Source organism: Trypanosoma rangeli (assembly GCF_003719475.1).
Source record: "Trypanosoma rangeli strain AM80 chromosome Unknown Tra_15.4_contig_00099, whole genome shotgun sequence".
NCBI lineage: Eukaryota > Euglenozoa > Kinetoplastea > Trypanosomatida > Trypanosomatidae > Trypanosoma > Trypanosoma rangeli.
This window is the reverse complement of record NW_021705845.1, coordinates 1-15,000: the sequence shown is the minus strand read 5'-3', so window position 1 is coordinate 15,000 and position 15,000 is coordinate 1. Positions and strand designations below refer to the sequence as shown.

The following is a 15,000-nucleotide window of genomic DNA, read 5'->3' as shown; positions in this document are numbered from 1 at the left end:
AAAACTGCTGGTGAACAAGTTTCCGGTATCATTGCACAGTGCATACCTACAGGCAAGGAATGGTCCCACCTCCACGTCGTGTTCTTCTGAGCTCGCGGACGTCTGGAGCCGACTGTACCGCAGGTGGCCTCCACAGCTCGTTGCGGGTCGTCAGCTATGGCGGTATGACTCGGAAGACTCTTCCTTGCCGAGGATGCCGTGTTGGACGCCTCACGCCGTGGTTTACGTCGGTGGCTTTGAAGCTCCCGACCTCCGTCGGGTGGTTGCGCCGCAGGTGTTTGCCCAGGTACCGCCCTTTTCTAGCGACACAAAGGTGCGCCAAACGGTGGGGGGTAAAACGTTTAACTATCAGAGGCAGAAGGTTCCGAAGTTTGCCTCCAGGGTTTTGGATGGCGCGTTTTTGCTGCGGGAGAAGGGGTGCGCCATACACGACCCTGACCTATTGGAGATTGCGCTGCCGGTGGATTTTACCTGCGGCAGAGCTTCCGCGACAAGCTGCCCCAGCAAGACACGGCGTGTTCGCACGTTTATTTCTTTTGCCGGAGATGAACCGAATCTGCGCGCGCTGCAGGTGGAGGTGGATCCGCTTCAACGAAGGGCACTGCGCCCCGCCTTTGGTTACTCGATGGCTGCGCTGAAATTTGCCCTTCCTCCTCCGTTGATAAGCGCTACACGCCTTCTTCGTGAGTGGAATGCGTCGTGGTCGTCGACCCCTCTCAGTGCCGCATTCTGGTTTTCCGCAGTGGGGCATGCGGTGGAGCGACGCTTGCCAAACGATGCTGCGCGGATGCGTCTTCTTTTTGATGCAAATGACTGTGGCCTGGTGGAGGCGTCCAAGTCGCTTGCCTTTCTTACAGCTTCACTTGTTAGCAGTAGTCCTCAGGAGTGCTGGAGTAACTTCTTTTTGCCCGTGGAGCGGCTTGAAGCAGAACGCGGCGTGCGGGAGCTGATGGATACCGTCAACCTCCTACCGGTTGCTCAACTGCAATAGTCACAATGTGTTCGTGGGTCTCGTTTTCCCTGGTTACTCCGGCATTCGTCTGTAGGATTATATATATATGGTTTCCTGGGGCAGTGATCGAATTCTCTTTCTATCTTTGTTGATTTTTGAACAATGCCCGCAGCACTAGCAACTAGGAAGAAAACACAAGTTTGTCCGCGACTATTGAGTCTGTAGAGGGAACACAAAGAGGGTGAAGGGCTGCGCAAAAGATGTTGTTTCAGGTTGTGAGTAACATCGCGGAGAAGGTGGATCTTTTCATTGAAGATGATATGCGAGTTGGTGAGGTACGTGTGCTGATCGGGCAGATGATTGGCGCCGATGAAGAGACGATTCGTCTCACTTTTCAGGGTCATGTGCTGGAGGACGACACGGCCACGTGGGCGTTGGTGTTGAAGTTGTATCCGCTAGCCGATGATACCCCATGCAAACTCTTTGCCCATGTCTCAGAGAAGCTGAGGACGGGATCGGCGAGCTCTGAGGCGATGCGGGCGGCGTTAATGTCGGTGGCCGGCCACGAAAATGAGAGGGACGCACGTGCCCAGGCGAAGATGATGGAGCCCGTCATTGACCTCATGGTGCGGGATCCCTCCACGCTGGACATGATGATTTCCATCAACCCCGGCCTGAAGGAGATGCTAAACAAACACCCTGAGCTAAAACGGCACTTCTGCGACCCAGAGACCCTGAAGACGTTGATGATGTCACAAATTGACCCCGACCAACGGCGCTCGCTGAGTCTAGGCATGGGACTTCAGCTCGCGCAGCTGAGCGCCATGCCAGGCGGCGAGCAGCTTTTTGAACGCATGACGTCGGAATATATGAATGACATGTCTGCCCTGACGGAAACTACCGGTCTTAGTGCTTCTGATAGCGTCGATGAGGCACAGGCGCGCCCCGATCCAAACAAGGAGGCGAACAGTGAGGCTTTGCCAAATCCCTGGGAGCAGCAACCCTCCAGTGCGGGGGGCAGATTAGAGTCAAACCTAATGAGCCAAAATCCAGCTGGTCTTTTGAGTTTATTCGGGGGTGGCCATAATGCTGGAAGCGCAGCACCCCTTGCTGGATTGCCCAGTAATCTTCCATTTTTGTTAGCTAACGGTAATCCGCATACTTCAACCTCGTTTTTGCCGTCATGGATAACGACTTCGTCTAACGTGGGAGGGCAGGCACAACCCGCAGGTTCCACGCAGGCGGGAGAAACTTCCAGGATTGCTGCAGAATGGGCGCCGCAGCTAGCTGTATTAAGGGAAATGGGTTTTGATAATGAGGCACTGTGTTTAGAAGCCTTGCGTGCATCCAACGGAGACATAGATGGGGCCGTAAACTATATTGCCGATAAGGATGCATGAATTTTAGCGCTTCTGCGACCCTTTTCAAAGGTCATTCACCTTAATTTCCTCCAGGAAAACAAAGACAAAAACTTTTGGGCTTTGTTTCTTGTCAATTGAGTGCAGTGGATGTTTCGCCTTATATTACTGTGGCCAGTTACATTTCGCATGAGCCACCTTTTGGTGAGCACCGTGTGGCTCTTATCTTTTTTTTTTTGTTTGCTTCTACCTTAATTACTGTCGATTTTGTCTCTCTGTCTGTGTTCGTGCGTGTTTTTTTTTAAAAAAAAAATTAGCTGCGCTTTTTGTGTTATTGTGGGCTAAAGTAATTGCTGATGATGCTATTTCTTTCTGTGAGACTTCTGGATGAGGAATTGGATGTCACTCTCGCGTTACGTAAGCTGCCCTGTGCGTGTCTCTCTGGTGGGAACTCTTTTTTTTCTTTTTCCTCTGCTGTAACTGCTTTCCATCTTCTCGCTTTGCTGCGCTCTGTTGGAACGCCGAAGCATCCCCACCACAGACGTAAGGGTGAGAAGTCAGCCGAAGTTTTAGAGAACTTCTAGAGTCCACACCGAGACAGAGAGAGGGAGAAGAAAAGGAAAAAAAAAGGGTAGACACGCATATTTGCCTGTGTGATGTTTTTTTTTTCTATTTATTGTTGTTTTTGCCTTCTTCTATCCCTGCGTCTGTGTCTTTGCACCAAGAAGTAGATTGCGTTACATCTAGCTTGAGCAGAATGCGCTTTTTTGCCGCCTTTGCAGCGGGTTTGTTAGGCGCGATGCTTCGGCGCTCCGTGGGTGACCCGTGCCCCGCTGAGTGCTACCGCAGCATCGAGAACGCGCTTCAGTTTCGTAACAAGAAAAAAGATGGCGCCGTTTTTTCGCAGCGCTACGAGCCATACCAGCTCGGTGAGGTGATCCCCATCACGCACGACACCGCTCTTTTTCGGTTCCTGCTTCACGCTGATGAGGAGTTTAATCTGAAGCCGTGCTCGACGCTGCAGGCCTGCTACAAGTACGGGGTTCAGCCGACGGAGCAGTGTCACCGCTTCTACACCCCGGTTACGGCTAACCACACAAAAGGTTATTTTGACATCATTGTGAAGCGCAAGCAGGGAGGTCTCATGACAACCCACCTTTTCGGCATGCACGTTGGGGACAAACTGCTCTTTCGCTCTGTGAACTTCAAGGTGCAGTACAGACCAAATAGGTGGAGCCATGTAGGCATGATTGCGGGCGGCACTGGCTTTACCCCGATGTTGCAAATTATTCGCCATGGCTTAATGGAGAAGTGGAAGGATGGCGTTGTGGATCACACAAAGCTATCTTTTTTGTTTTGCAATCGCACCGAGAAGCACATATTACTTAAGGGTCTTTTTGATGATTTATCGGTGCGTTACCCCGAGCGGTTTAAGGTCCACTACACAGTGGACCAGCCCGTGGACCCGGAGAACTGGAAGCATTTTGTCGGTTATGTCACCAAGGAGATGGTGCAGCAAACGATGCCCGCAGTAGAGGAGGAGAACAAGATCATCATGATTTGCGGTCCCGACCAGCTGCTGAATCATGTGGCAGGTACACCTATGGAGACAATGAACGCCATGTCGAGTGGGGTAAATATTCAGCCCCTTGCACCAGACCTCAATAACTTGGTTGCGCTTGGTGGTATCCTGGGTGAGCTCGGGTACAAGGACAGTGACATTTATCGTTTCTAAACAGCAAGGAAAGTGCAGAAGCCGCCGCCGCGCAAACAGCGTATATATAATAACGGGGGCAATTGGAAGATATGAGGCGTATTTTTGTTTTACTTATTTAGTTTTGTTGTTTTTTTTTTCCCCCCCGATGCGGTGGCTGATGAATAAGCGGCTGTGTGGAGCGACAATGGTGTAGCGGTTGGTCCTCAGCGCAACATTTTTATCCTGGTGGCTTTGTGGACTCTTGCAGCTGCGTCTCCTCCCTACGGTGTGTTTGCGTGTGTGCGTGTGCGCTCCATTTGAGGTTGCTTGTTTTTTTTTTTTTGCTTCTTGTCGTTGTCTCCCCGTCTCCCTTTGAGTCGCGGTGTGCAGACGCAGGTTGAGGAAAGCGACGGGCCCACCAGGTGGGGGAAAACGCAAGGAAGGAAGTCGCGTCAACAGGTTAAGAGGAAGAGAGGCAAGTAGGTAGAAAACACGCAATGTTGCGCCTTACGCGTTGCGGTCTCACTGGACGCGCGATGATCTCGCGTGGGAGTCCGGAGTGGTCGCATCGCCTGGATCTCAAACGGGGGGGAAAAAAGATACTGCTGCATAAGCTTGGCACCTGCAAACCCAACAACGCCCTTCAGTACGCGCAGATGACGCTGCATGACTTAACAGAGTGGTGCTTGGCGTACTCGCCGTGGCGGCTCACGTTTGGGCTGGCGTGCTGCGCTGTGGAGATGATGCACGCGTATGCCTCACGTTACGACTTGGATCGCTTTGGTATCGTCCTGCGCCCCACGCCTCGCCGGGCGGAGATCATCATCTTCTCCGGCACTGTGACAAACAAAATGGCGCCCCTGCTGCACAACATTTATGTGAAGATGGTAAATCCAAAATGGGTCATCTCCATGGGGAGCTGCGCCAGCGGCGGTGGTTACTATCACTTTTCATACGCCGTGCTGCGTGGGTGCGAGCGGGCTATTTCAGTGGATTTCTGGATCCCTGGTTGCCCGCCCTCTGCAGAGAGCCTCGTCTTTTGTTTGCATACGCTGCATAAGAAGATTCACTGGCACGAGATCCAAAAATACTCTGTTCGCGGCTAAGGCGGAGGGCTGCTCCTTATCCTGCTGCCGCGATCTCTCGCACCGGTGTAGCCTGTGTGCCGTGTTGCTGAACCTCAAGAGCAGCGTCCCTCCACAGAGCGTGGGGAGGGATGGAAGGTGTGCAGAAAACTTCCTTTTCTCTCCCTGAAGCAAAAAAAAACAAGCAAACAAAAAGTTTATTTGGAATTGCCGCACACACACGAGCAGATTACGAAGGAAAAAGGAAGAACTTCAACGGCGAGCTAACAAAAACAAAAAAACATGTTGGACGAAAGGGAAAGGGGGGAACGGGGGGAGTAGTTGCGGCTGCACGGGCGACCATTGTCACTGCACGCTTGCACAGTAGACCGCTTGTCTAGAGATAAAACACAAAGGGGTGGGAGAAGTAGAAATACAAAAGGCGTTCAAGTCTTCCTTTTGTTTCCCTGCATCCTTGCCAGTGTGTGTGTTGCCCTTCCGTAAGTGGGTGAATTGGCACGGAAGTGAGTGGCCAGAGTAGCAAGGAAGGGAAAAGGGAAGGGGAAAAAGCAACGAAAATGATGAAGGAACGAGAGCGCGGAAAAGCACATGGGCTCATGATGGCCCGTCTCTTGGGGAAGAAGAAGCAAAAAAAAAAAAAGGAACAGATACGTGTTGAGGACATTTTTGCGGATGCAGCAACAAACCCACTTGCTTCACTTTGCACTTTCTGCATTGACTCACTTGTCTCCTCTTCTTTGTTTCGTTGTTTGCTTGATTTATGGGTGTTTTTTGCTGATGTTGTTGTTGTTTTTTGCTGATGTTGTTGTTGTTTTTGTTTTTTTTATCGTGTTTGTGTGGCTTCTCTTGTACGCGTCGTCTGCGATGTTGTTGGCGGCGCGTGGCAGCTGAGCTTCTCTAGCGAGTGTTACCGTTTATTCATTACCCAAGTTATCAACATGCAGCCCAATATCTGCCATGTGGTCCTCTTTTGCCTGGACGCCGCGAAGGTGGCAATGGTGCTTCCCGATGACGTTCTTCTGCATCACCTCAACGTGCTTCGCGAGAAGGTGCCTGGCCTCTTGGAGCTGAACTTTGGGCCGGCCGGCCGAAACTTGTACCCCGACTACGTTGACTCCAGCAATGGCTACACGCACTGTCTGGTGTCGAAGCACCTGGACGCCACCCACCTGAAGGTGTACGCCGAGCACCCGGATCATCTTGCCCTCGTAAGTCTGCTGAAGACATCCATGACAAGGCCGCCACTTCGCGTCGACTTTGCGCTGGGCTATCCGAAGCAGTAAGTGTTCGTTGCCGTCAACACGCTTCGTTGTAATGTTTCTACACATAAATGGACAAATGATTACTAGCACTGTGCGTGTGTGTAATGATGCTTGGTGGAACTTGGGGTCCCATTAACTAAAAACTGGTAGGAAGGAAGGGACGGCCGGATCATTTATTTATTTATTTATAATTGTTATTGGGCGCGGTGAGGAGGGAGTAAATGAAGCAAGTGAGAAGAATAAAAACGTAGAGAAAGAGAACTGTAAGACATACGACGCGCATTTTTTTTTGTTTTTTTCTTGTTGTTGTTTTGTTTTTTTTTTTTATTCTGGTGCGCTGACGTGCGTTTTGTTCCACGGCACCCGAATGTTTCCCAACGACCGTGCGGCGCATGCCACCGCCACCACACTTCTGTTTTTTTTTTTTTTCATGGGACATGTGTGTCTGTGCCTCCACCTGTTCTCCTTCCTTTTTATCTTTTTCATCCTCTTCCTTTTCCCCTCTTTTCTCCCGCCGCTGTGCCACCGCTGTCGCCGCCTCCCATAACCGCATGCACACAGAAGTCCGGTATACCAGCTGGCGTAATTGGGAGTTGTCCACCAAAAAATAGACTTTATAACCAGAGGCAAAAAAGAAAAGAAGAAAATAATAATAATAACAAAACAACAACTGCGAAGGTATTTTCATTATTTGGACTCTACTATTGAAGGAAGTTACTGGGAAACAAAGCGACTCGTTTCCTTAATATTTTTTCTTGGAAAAAAAAAAGTCTCTCTCGTCACGCGCAATACATTCGCCATGCCCTCGGTTATGCGTGTCGTGCTCTTCCAGCTACGCGACGGGATGGATGAAGACAAGCTTGAAAGCCTCTTGTTGGCCGCTCGCAGCGAGATCCCCGGTGTGGTGGACATGCACTTCGGGGGGAATAAGGTGCACCTCACAAAGTACGGCGACGCCCTGAAGAGCAAGTACACACATGTGCTCATTTCTCGCCACGAGCGCGAGGAATTTTTGAGAGAGTACATCTCGCACCCTCGCTACCGGGACATCACGCAGTATATTGTTTCCTTTTCCACTGCCCCGGCTACGGCTGTGAACTTTTATGCGAATGGGCGTCCTCACCTATAGAGACAAACAGGTAGGAGGGAAATAAAATCTACATCTAAGTATAAGAAAAAAAAGAAAAAAAAATGAGAGGGACTAAAAAGGAGTGAAATGCGCTTTTTTTTTGTTTACAGTTGCGCACAATAGTGCGTGTGCCTAGGTCTTGTGAGCTTTCTCATTTACTCCACAGCTACAGCCACAAGTGTAACTGTATATCTGCATGTGTATGTGTACCTGCATTTCGGGGGAGCAGACGATACGACTACTTCTTAGGACCGCCCTCTCCTGCAGTGGCAGCCGCAGGTGTAGGGGAGGGCGAAGAGAGAGGAGCAGAAGGAATATATGCATACCCCACATGCATCAATGGTTTTATTGGATTTTTTTTTGGGGGGGGGTTTCCTATGGGCGTGGCGGGAGTGGAGGCGAGGGGTACGTAGTGACGCCAAAAATTGCCACGTAGTATGTGCCCGAGCGAACTGGAATGCAAGGCAATGGAGGGACCCTTCAGCAAAAAGAGAAAAATGACAAAGGAAGAAAAGAAGAGTGTGTGACCAAAAAGGAAAAATAGAGCCAATGAAGGAAGAGCAGTAATGACGGTAATAATCACCAGGTAAAGCAACGAATTTGGGGCAACCTAAAGGAAGACTGATGCGCAGAAGTTGTGGGTTCTGCTGGAAATTGCTCCATTGCCGTCAGCTTGTCGTCCCGCACAAAAGACGTTATTTATTTCTCATCATTTTTCTCGTCAGCATTACGGCAATCATTGTTTTTTTTTGTTTTTTTTTTTTTGGCTTTTGTTTTTTTGTTGACTTTTCTTCATTGTTTTTTACGCCGGCCCCCCTGCCGCGGCAGGTTGAATGGAGGACGTGGTAGAGGCGGGCCGGACGAGCGAGGGCGGCGCCCAACAGGATCTGGGTTCTGTTATAGGGACTGAGTACTGGGGAGGGGGGAGGGAACGCGACGGTGGGCGCTGTGGAGAAAAACACACACAAGGCAAGCAAGCGGGAAAAAAAAATTAAAAATTAAAAAGAGGAAGAGAGGAGTAAATAGAGTCGCATGATATTTCCTCTCCTTCCACAAATGTGATGAATTAAGTAACTGCCTCATCCGCTGTGCCTGTGTGCGTGTATGGATGTGTGTTCATTGCGCGAACTGTGTCTCTGACGAGCGATATGTGTCGCTTTTGAATGAAGTTATGTATGTTTATGAGATGTTGATCTTTATTATTATTATTGTTATTATTATTATTATTTCTTTCTCTTTGTGCGGCGTGGAGTGCGTGAATTGTTCTTTCCCCTAGAGTTGCACGCCTCAAGTGTGGCATGCGCGTGGGGGCGCCCAGTCGACAACTGTGCTCTGCATGGGCACGCGATTTGGTTTCACAAACACGTCGCGGTGATGTCAGTGGCCCTCAAACTTTATCCACGAAGATACGCACTTGCACGACGGGCGAGGAGGCGTTGACGAAGCATAAGCCGTCGCCGCCTTCTACTACTTTAACGGCGGCGGAGTTTGCACATATTGCACCGATGGTGTTGCTTCGTCAGGCGCTGCAGCAGCGTGCCGTCTCGGCCTGTGGTGTGGGTGTGAACGAGAACGCGAATGTAATTAGTCGGGCGGTGTTTGACCAGTATTGTGCTGAAATCCACATAGAAAATAGTGAAGAGGCTCTGCGCCTCTTGGCGGAGGCTGGCACTGTCGTCCCTATTTCTGACGGGGAGGGAGTGCATCTTCGGCCGCTCCAGTTGGTGCATATGCACGAAGACCTTGTTGGGGCGGGGGTGGCGACGGGGCCTTCCTCGCTTTTCTTTATTGAGGAAGCCACGAGGCGATTGGAGGCGGCACAGGCTGAAGAGGCAGCGATGAGGCAGGAACTGCAACCCGCCGTCATGCGAGCTGCCAGGTGGCGTAGACGCGTGTGGGGTGCGGCACTCTGCTTTGCAGGAGCTCAGTTGGCTATTATTTCACGCCTTACATTCTTTGATCTGGACTGGGACATCATGGAGCCTGTCTCGTACTTCCTTGGGACAGGTACCTCCCTCTTCTTCTTTGGCTATTTCCTCCGATATGGGCGGTCGCACACCTACAGAGACTATGATCAAACAATGCTACCAAAAAAACTGAAACAGTATGCGCCCCGTGACTTTGACTGGGACAAGTATAAAACCTTTTGCAACAAAGTCGACGCGGAACGAAGCACCTTGGAGAAAATCAAGGCATGGATGAAGCAACACTAACAAGGTCCCTTCCGTGCTTGCAGCGATGCCTATAACCACATACATATATTTATATACAGATGGTTACCTATTGATTTGCATATGTTGATATATATATATATATATATGAGATGAGTACGCAGCGCATTTGGTCACAAACGTGTCTTTTGTTTGTTTCTCCCGTGTGTGGTGGCCCTGGCCATGTGGCCGGCGTTGGCACACACTTAATGGGGCGGTGTGAGTGGGCGATCAAGCCGACCCTTCTTCTTCCCCACTCAGACGAGTGCCTCCTCGCTGCTCTTCTTAGAATCTTGTCTACACCACCTGAACGATTTAGAGGCAAAATCATTAAAAAAAAAACAATGTTTTTGTTTATTGTTTATTACTTTGTTTTTGTTTTTTTGTTTTGGGCAGCTTGCTGGCGTTGTCCTCCGTGTCTTCACGCACTTCCTCTCCGCATGATTTCAGCTCTTTTCTAGCCAAACTCACCTTTGACCGGCTTTGACGGGCATGCGTTCTTTTCTATTGGTCTTTTTTTTTGGTTTTGTTGATGGTTTTGGGCTGCCTTGCATGCATAAACTTCAGCATTTGCTGATGCTTCCCGCTCGTTAATGTCACTATCTTACTCTATGTGTCTGTCTGCCTGGCTGTGGGCTGACGCCACCCCCCAGCTTCAGCGTTGATGAAAACAAACTTGACGTTCTTCCTCGCGCGGCACGTGCATCCGCTGCTGAGAAAAAAAGTGTTTACGCAAAAAAGATTAAATACATTTAATTGTTTCTACAGAAAAACGAAAAAACTAAAACTAAAACTAAAAAAAATCACGGGCGTCAAAGCCAAATTGGGACAGTTAGCAACCTTAAAGGCCCTCATTGCGTTCGTGCTGGTGTGTGTTTCTCTCTCTCTCTCTCTGTGTGTGCGTGTGTGTGTGTAAACAACATCAAAGGAGGAGCTACATACACACCGAGAGAGGATAGATAGACAGTCGTAAGTCATATCCATATTTATTCATACTTGCATATACTAGAATTTATACATATAGTTAGACAACTAACTGTATGGAGCCATACTCGCCTATCCGTGTGAGGCCTATGGGCAGCTTGAAAAGGATGCGAGGCGTGGGGGAGTATGAGGGATCGATGCTGTTGCCACATCGCCGGGGTAGCACGCGTCCTGTGGGGCGGCGGTGGTACGGTGCTACCGCCCTCGTGGCGCAGCGCCGGGCCAGCTCTACGCCTGTCACTCGGGCTCCAAGCCTCGGCACGTTCCGCTGCTCTGCGCTGCGGAGTCGTGAATTAACGGTAAGTCAACAGGCCACAAAGCTGGCGGAGGAGGCGAAAAAAACGCTCTTCCATGGGAGCTTTACGTCAAGTCACGGGACGCTTTTTCCTGTGCCACCCATGCGACGTCAGGAGAACCTGGCGCTTCCCCCGGCGTGGAGACTCACGAGTGTCTCACCGCAGACAAATGCGGAGGTGCCGCCGGCAAAAAAGGACAAGGCGAGCTACCGTCTCAACCTGGATGTCGTCGCGCCAAGTGCTCTGAAGAAGGAAAAGGCATCACCGCTGCTTCGCGACCGTCAAGTCTCAGAAGAGAGTCCCTCATTTACTGTCGAAGTGATTACAGCAAAATCGCAACCACGAACCGCGGATGTCTCCCTTGCAAACACTAGCGATACCGTCTTAAACGCTGAGAAGACTGGGGTTGTAGGGGCAGTTTCAGAACTCACAGCGTTAAAATACGAGAGTGGTGGTCTCTCACCGCGACAGTTGCGTTACTCTGACAGCGTTGATAACCTTGAAAAGAACCTGGTGGCCACGCAGGATGGGAAAGGTGTGCAAATGCCAAAGGAAGCTAGGCTGCCCGCAAGAAAAGAGGGCGTTGTTGTTCCTCTGGCTCCAATGCCACAACCTTCACCAGATCCCACGACAGATCTTGAAAACCATGATAAGGCGAGTAGCCAGCGTATTTTCTTTTCCGAGCATGTTGCTATCAAGCATGTTGATACCTCCTTTGATGCCGACGGGTATGAAGAGAGGGAGGAAGAGGCGGAAGTAGAGGTTAGCTACAAGGATGCGGTAATGCATCTTGTGGCCTTTGCTGCTCCTGCTGCCCTGGCCATTGGCTTTGCGTTTGCCCTTTCTATTATCCCATTGGCTTTTATTGGAAGCTACTTGGGCGAGTTATCTCTTTCCGGGGCCTCTGTTGGATACTTCACTTTAAGCACCTTTGTGCTATACCCAATGATTGGCATGACATTTGCCATGGATACATTGTGCTCGCACGAATACGGGCGAGATCCAAATAGCCAGGAGCTGGGACTTCTATTACAACGCGGCATACTCATCAATTTGGTATTTATTGCCCCAGAATGTGTGATATTGTACAACGCGGATTTTATCCTTGAACAGGTCTATGGCGAAGCCATCACAAGTGTGGCGAAGGACTTTTTGCACTACATGCCCTTGTTTTTGTTGCCTGTGCTAATATTTAGTGCCTTCAATAAATTTCTCAGCAACCAGATGCGGCCCCATATGCCACTGATTGCGCTAACTGCCGGAATTATTATCACCCCATTGGTGCAGATGAAACTGACACCCATGGGAGTCCGATACTCGATGGTTGGCATGTGCATTACGGCTTGGTTTCAACTGGCTGTCATCATTGTTCTGACACTATGTGTCCCGCAGACAAGACACACGCTTGGGAGCCTACGTATCTTGGAGGCCCTAAATCCAGCTGATGTAAAAGGGTATTTGGGACTGGCTATTCCAAGTGCTATCTTTGTTGCCGCCGAGGCATCCTCATTTGATGTAACTGTTTTGTTATGTGCCTATTTTGGGGAGCAATCCGGTGCCGCATGGTCAAGTATTATGAATGTGCTTTTTATTTTTGCCGCCTTGGCAGGTGGTCTGAGTGCCGGCGCGTGTGCCAATATTGGTCGTTGCGTCGGCAGCAATGAACCAAAGAATGCCCGGACATATGTTGAAGTTGCCATAGTCGCTGTATTGGTGGTTAGTGCTGTCAACTCTGCCGCGTTGTATTGTTTTTTTGATTTTTTTATGGGCCTGTTTGGAACCAAGGGTGAAACACTTAAGCTAGCACGTGAGACCCTTTTTTTACTCCCACTCTTTCACACCGCTGATGCGGTGCAGTTCACCTTCCAAGGTATTTTTAGTGGGTTAGGCAAAAATTATTTGGGTGCCCTTATTTTGTTGTTGTCTCTGTGGGGTGTGGGTATTCCCATGGTGTTTTTCCTTGGATTGTACCTGCAGTACGGTGTCTTTGGGGTTTGCCTTGGCATGACCATTGGGTTGTGCATTGAGGCACCAGCGATGGTGATGACCGCCTGTACGATGAACTACCAGTCGGTATGTGATTCCTTTCTTCTTGCAGAAAATAGTCTCAGCGAAGATGAGGAGGAGGAAGAGGAAAACGAAGAAGAGGTAGTTTCAATGAGTGATGATGTGCTTCGTCGCTCGGGGATTCCTGTGTGCTTGTCAGACTTTGGCGTACGACTCGCGACAGGTGATCGACGACTGAAGGCACCACCGCATTGTTTTACAACGAGGTAAGCGAGGAATTAGTTTTACTGTGCCCCACTCTTTCCTATTAATTATATTTGTTGCTATTTTATCTTTGGGACATGGAGGAGTATGCTTCAAGACTTGGCTCAATAAATGTATTTGTACCTCATGCATTGGTCCTGTTTATTTGCCCATAATTTTATGTATAGTTTCAACTTTGCTGCGCTGGAAGGCAGCGGGGTCAGTTTCTTTTATCCTTGGTTGTTTGGTCAGTTTTTTGAAGCATGGCGGACGTGTAGTGGGCGTCCAAAGGATGCACAGGGGGGTTCGTTTCTTTTTTTTTTTTTTTTGTAGTGGCGCAACTCCGCTGCTTGTGGCAAAGTGGTGCGCTTTGCTGGCTTCACACTGGCCGCAGCTACCTTGACCTTGTTCCTGTCACAGGCACTCGACGAGTTGCCTCATTAAAGACGTGGCTTCGCACGGTAGGGGGAATGCTTTGCTTATTCCAGCTGCAAAGTGTGTCAAGGTGGCGGGGGGGGGGCACCACTGCGAAGCTCCCGCAACTTTTTTCCCATGCAGGCGGAAGCACGGGTGGCTCCTCCTGCTTTGTCGACGTGCGCAGAGCGTTTGGCTCAACGCATTGGCGTCTGTACGGGAACTGCCGCGTTGCAGGGTGACGCCACTAAAGGTGGGGCAGCGGGCCTTGATGCGGCAATCGGGCGTGGTATTGCACCCTCTCTAACGCCCATGGCGTGGGTGTGCGTGTTTTTTTGTGTGTGTGTTTTTTTTTTTGCATGCGTGCGATCGCATAGCAATCCCGCGGATGGCGCGTGGAGGGGTTGTGACTTCAGTTCTGGTGGCGTGGTGGAAGCGGCTCGTCATGCGAGGGGGAGGGGCGGTTGCGGGGTCTTTAACGGCTGCCACGTTGTGGGTTCACGGCGATGCCTCAGTTTTTGTAGATTGTTTTCCGCAGCAATTGGTGTACTGGTGTGTGTGGGTGTTTGGTGGGCTTCCTCCGAGGTGGGGGGGGATGCGTTCGCTGAGCCAAACTACGATCTCCTTGTTTTGCTCTTTCCTTGTGTGGGGAGAAGGAGCAAAGGCCCACACACCACCCACCCACCCAACCGCCACCAGGCGCGTATTTTGTTGTGTTTTCGGCTTTACCACGTGCTCAGCGGTCTGTCGCTGCTTGGGCTGTGCTACAGCTCGAGTAGTAATCTCCCTCACTTCCGTCCTGCATCTTCGCCGCGTGCGTCACTGTGTGTGTGTGTAACTGGATAATCGTTTTTTATTCTGTTTTTTGTAGGCAACACTTCTCCTCTGCGAGTGGTGCCTCTTGTGCCTCCGCTCTGCTGCCACGGCGTCTTTACGTGATGCCCCCCTTTCTATGCCCTTTGTTTTCAAGTTTGGATAGGCCAAAGCAAAGAAGCCACGAAGGCTCCTCCGCCATGAGCAAAATCTACATTGCAGGCCCCGCGGTGTTTAACGCGGACATGGGGGCCGCGTACTACGAGCATGTGCGCAGGTTGCTGAGGGTGCACGGCGCCACACCACTGATTCCCGTGGACAACGAGGCCACGGGGGCCGCCGAGATACGGGCAAAGAACATGGAGATGATAAGGCAGTGTGACGCCGTCATTGCGGACCTCTCGCCCTTTCGCTCGCATGAGCCGGACTGCGGGACCGCGTTTGAGGTGGGCTACGCTGCTGCCCTGGGAAAGACGCTGCTGGTCTTCACTTCCGATCGACGTTCAATGAGGGAGAAGTACGGCGGTGCGTGTGACGCGGCCGGGATGACA

General features: G+C 50.6%; 9 protein-coding genes across 9 annotated transcripts in view, besides 13 other annotated features; all 9 read left to right on the top strand.

Moving 5' to 3' along the window:
- The window catches only part of TraAM80_03697 (uncharacterized protein), a gene marked incomplete at both ends in the record, with an annotated part of 1,215 nt that extends 224 nt beyond the window's left edge, over positions 1 to 991 (top strand). The window contains one exon of the mRNA XM_029380650.1: positions 1 to 991. This exon is cut by the window's left edge and continues 224 nt beyond it. Coding sequence (XP_029239444.1) covers positions 1 to 991 — 991 coding nt within the window.
- A 221-nt stretch (positions 992 to 1,212) lies between these two features.
- On the top strand, positions 1,213 to 2,352 carry TraAM80_03696 (ubiquilin; the record flags this gene model as incomplete). Its single annotated transcript, XM_029380649.1, has 1 exon — positions 1,213 to 2,352. One exon carries the CDS (start codon positions 1,213 to 1,215, stop codon positions 2,350 to 2,352), a length of 1,140 nt encoding a protein of 379 aa, XP_029239443.1.
- Positions 2,353 to 3,067: 715 nt separating this feature from the next.
- Positions 3,068 to 4,045, top strand: TraAM80_03695 (reductase; the record flags this gene model as incomplete). Its single annotated transcript, XM_029380648.1, has 1 exon — positions 3,068 to 4,045. The coding sequence occupies one exon, from the start codon at positions 3,068 to 3,070 to the stop codon at positions 4,043 to 4,045; it is 978 nt and encodes a 325-aa protein (XP_029239442.1).
- Positions 4,046 to 4,126: 81 nt separating this feature from the next.
- Positions 4,127 to 4,164: a sequence feature (A-rich).
- A 339-nt stretch (positions 4,165 to 4,503) lies between these two features.
- On the top strand, positions 4,504 to 5,112 carry TraAM80_03694 (NADH-ubiquinone oxidoreductase 20 kDa subunit, mitochondrial precursor; the record flags this gene model as incomplete). The annotated part of the gene is made up of 1 exon (XM_029380647.1): positions 4,504 to 5,112. The coding sequence occupies one exon, from the start codon at positions 4,504 to 4,506 to the stop codon at positions 5,110 to 5,112; it is 609 nt and encodes a 202-aa protein (XP_029239441.1).
- A 716-nt stretch (positions 5,113 to 5,828) lies between these two features.
- Positions 5,829 to 5,927: a microsatellite.
- Positions 5,928 to 6,029: 102 nt separating this feature from the next.
- On the top strand, positions 6,030 to 6,374 carry TraAM80_03693 (diagnostic antigen; the record flags this gene model as incomplete). Its single annotated transcript, XM_029380646.1, has 1 exon — positions 6,030 to 6,374. The coding sequence occupies one exon, from the start codon at positions 6,030 to 6,032 to the stop codon at positions 6,372 to 6,374; it is 345 nt and encodes a 114-aa protein (XP_029239440.1).
- A 261-nt stretch (positions 6,375 to 6,635) lies between these two features.
- Positions 6,636 to 6,682: a sequence feature (A-rich).
- A 121-nt stretch (positions 6,683 to 6,803) lies between these two features.
- Positions 6,804 to 6,856: a sequence feature (GA-rich).
- Positions 6,857 to 6,981: 125 nt separating this feature from the next.
- Positions 6,982 to 7,023: a microsatellite.
- Positions 7,024 to 7,164: 141 nt separating this feature from the next.
- Positions 7,165 to 7,482, top strand: TraAM80_03692 (uncharacterized protein; the record flags this gene model as incomplete). The annotated part of the gene is made up of 1 exon (XM_029380645.1): positions 7,165 to 7,482. One exon carries the CDS (start codon positions 7,165 to 7,167, stop codon positions 7,480 to 7,482), a length of 318 nt encoding a protein of 105 aa, XP_029239439.1.
- A 739-nt stretch (positions 7,483 to 8,221) lies between these two features.
- Positions 8,222 to 8,285: a sequence feature (A-rich).
- Positions 8,286 to 8,678: 393 nt separating this feature from the next.
- Positions 8,679 to 8,710: a microsatellite.
- Positions 8,711 to 8,780: 70 nt separating this feature from the next.
- On the top strand, positions 8,781 to 9,695 carry TraAM80_03691 (putative calcium uniporter protein, mitochondrial; the record flags this gene model as incomplete). Its single annotated transcript, XM_029380644.1, has 1 exon — positions 8,781 to 9,695. One exon carries the CDS (start codon positions 8,781 to 8,783, stop codon positions 9,693 to 9,695), a length of 915 nt encoding a protein of 304 aa, XP_029239438.1.
- Positions 9,696 to 9,734: 39 nt separating this feature from the next.
- Positions 9,735 to 9,802: a microsatellite.
- A 237-nt stretch (positions 9,803 to 10,039) lies between these two features.
- Positions 10,040 to 10,082: a sequence feature (A-rich).
- Positions 10,083 to 10,560: 478 nt separating this feature from the next.
- Positions 10,561 to 10,606: a microsatellite.
- A 126-nt stretch (positions 10,607 to 10,732) lies between these two features.
- On the top strand, positions 10,733 to 13,249 carry TraAM80_03690 (multidrug resistance protein, MATE family; the record flags this gene model as incomplete). Its single annotated transcript, XM_029380643.1, has 1 exon — positions 10,733 to 13,249. One exon carries the CDS (start codon positions 10,733 to 10,735, stop codon positions 13,247 to 13,249), a length of 2,517 nt encoding a protein of 838 aa, XP_029239437.1.
- A 282-nt stretch (positions 13,250 to 13,531) lies between these two features.
- Positions 13,532 to 13,551: a microsatellite.
- A 402-nt stretch (positions 13,552 to 13,953) lies between these two features.
- Positions 13,954 to 13,983: a microsatellite.
- Positions 13,984 to 14,301: 318 nt separating this feature from the next.
- Positions 14,302 to 14,333: a microsatellite.
- Positions 14,334 to 14,649: 316 nt separating this feature from the next.
- Positions 14,650 to 15,000, top strand: TraAM80_03689 (nucleoside 2-deoxyribosyltransferase; the record flags this gene model as incomplete). The annotated part of the gene is made up of 1 exon (XM_029380642.1): positions 14,650 to 15,000. A coding segment is annotated over one exon (351 nt), but the record flags the coding sequence as incomplete, so codon positions are not given.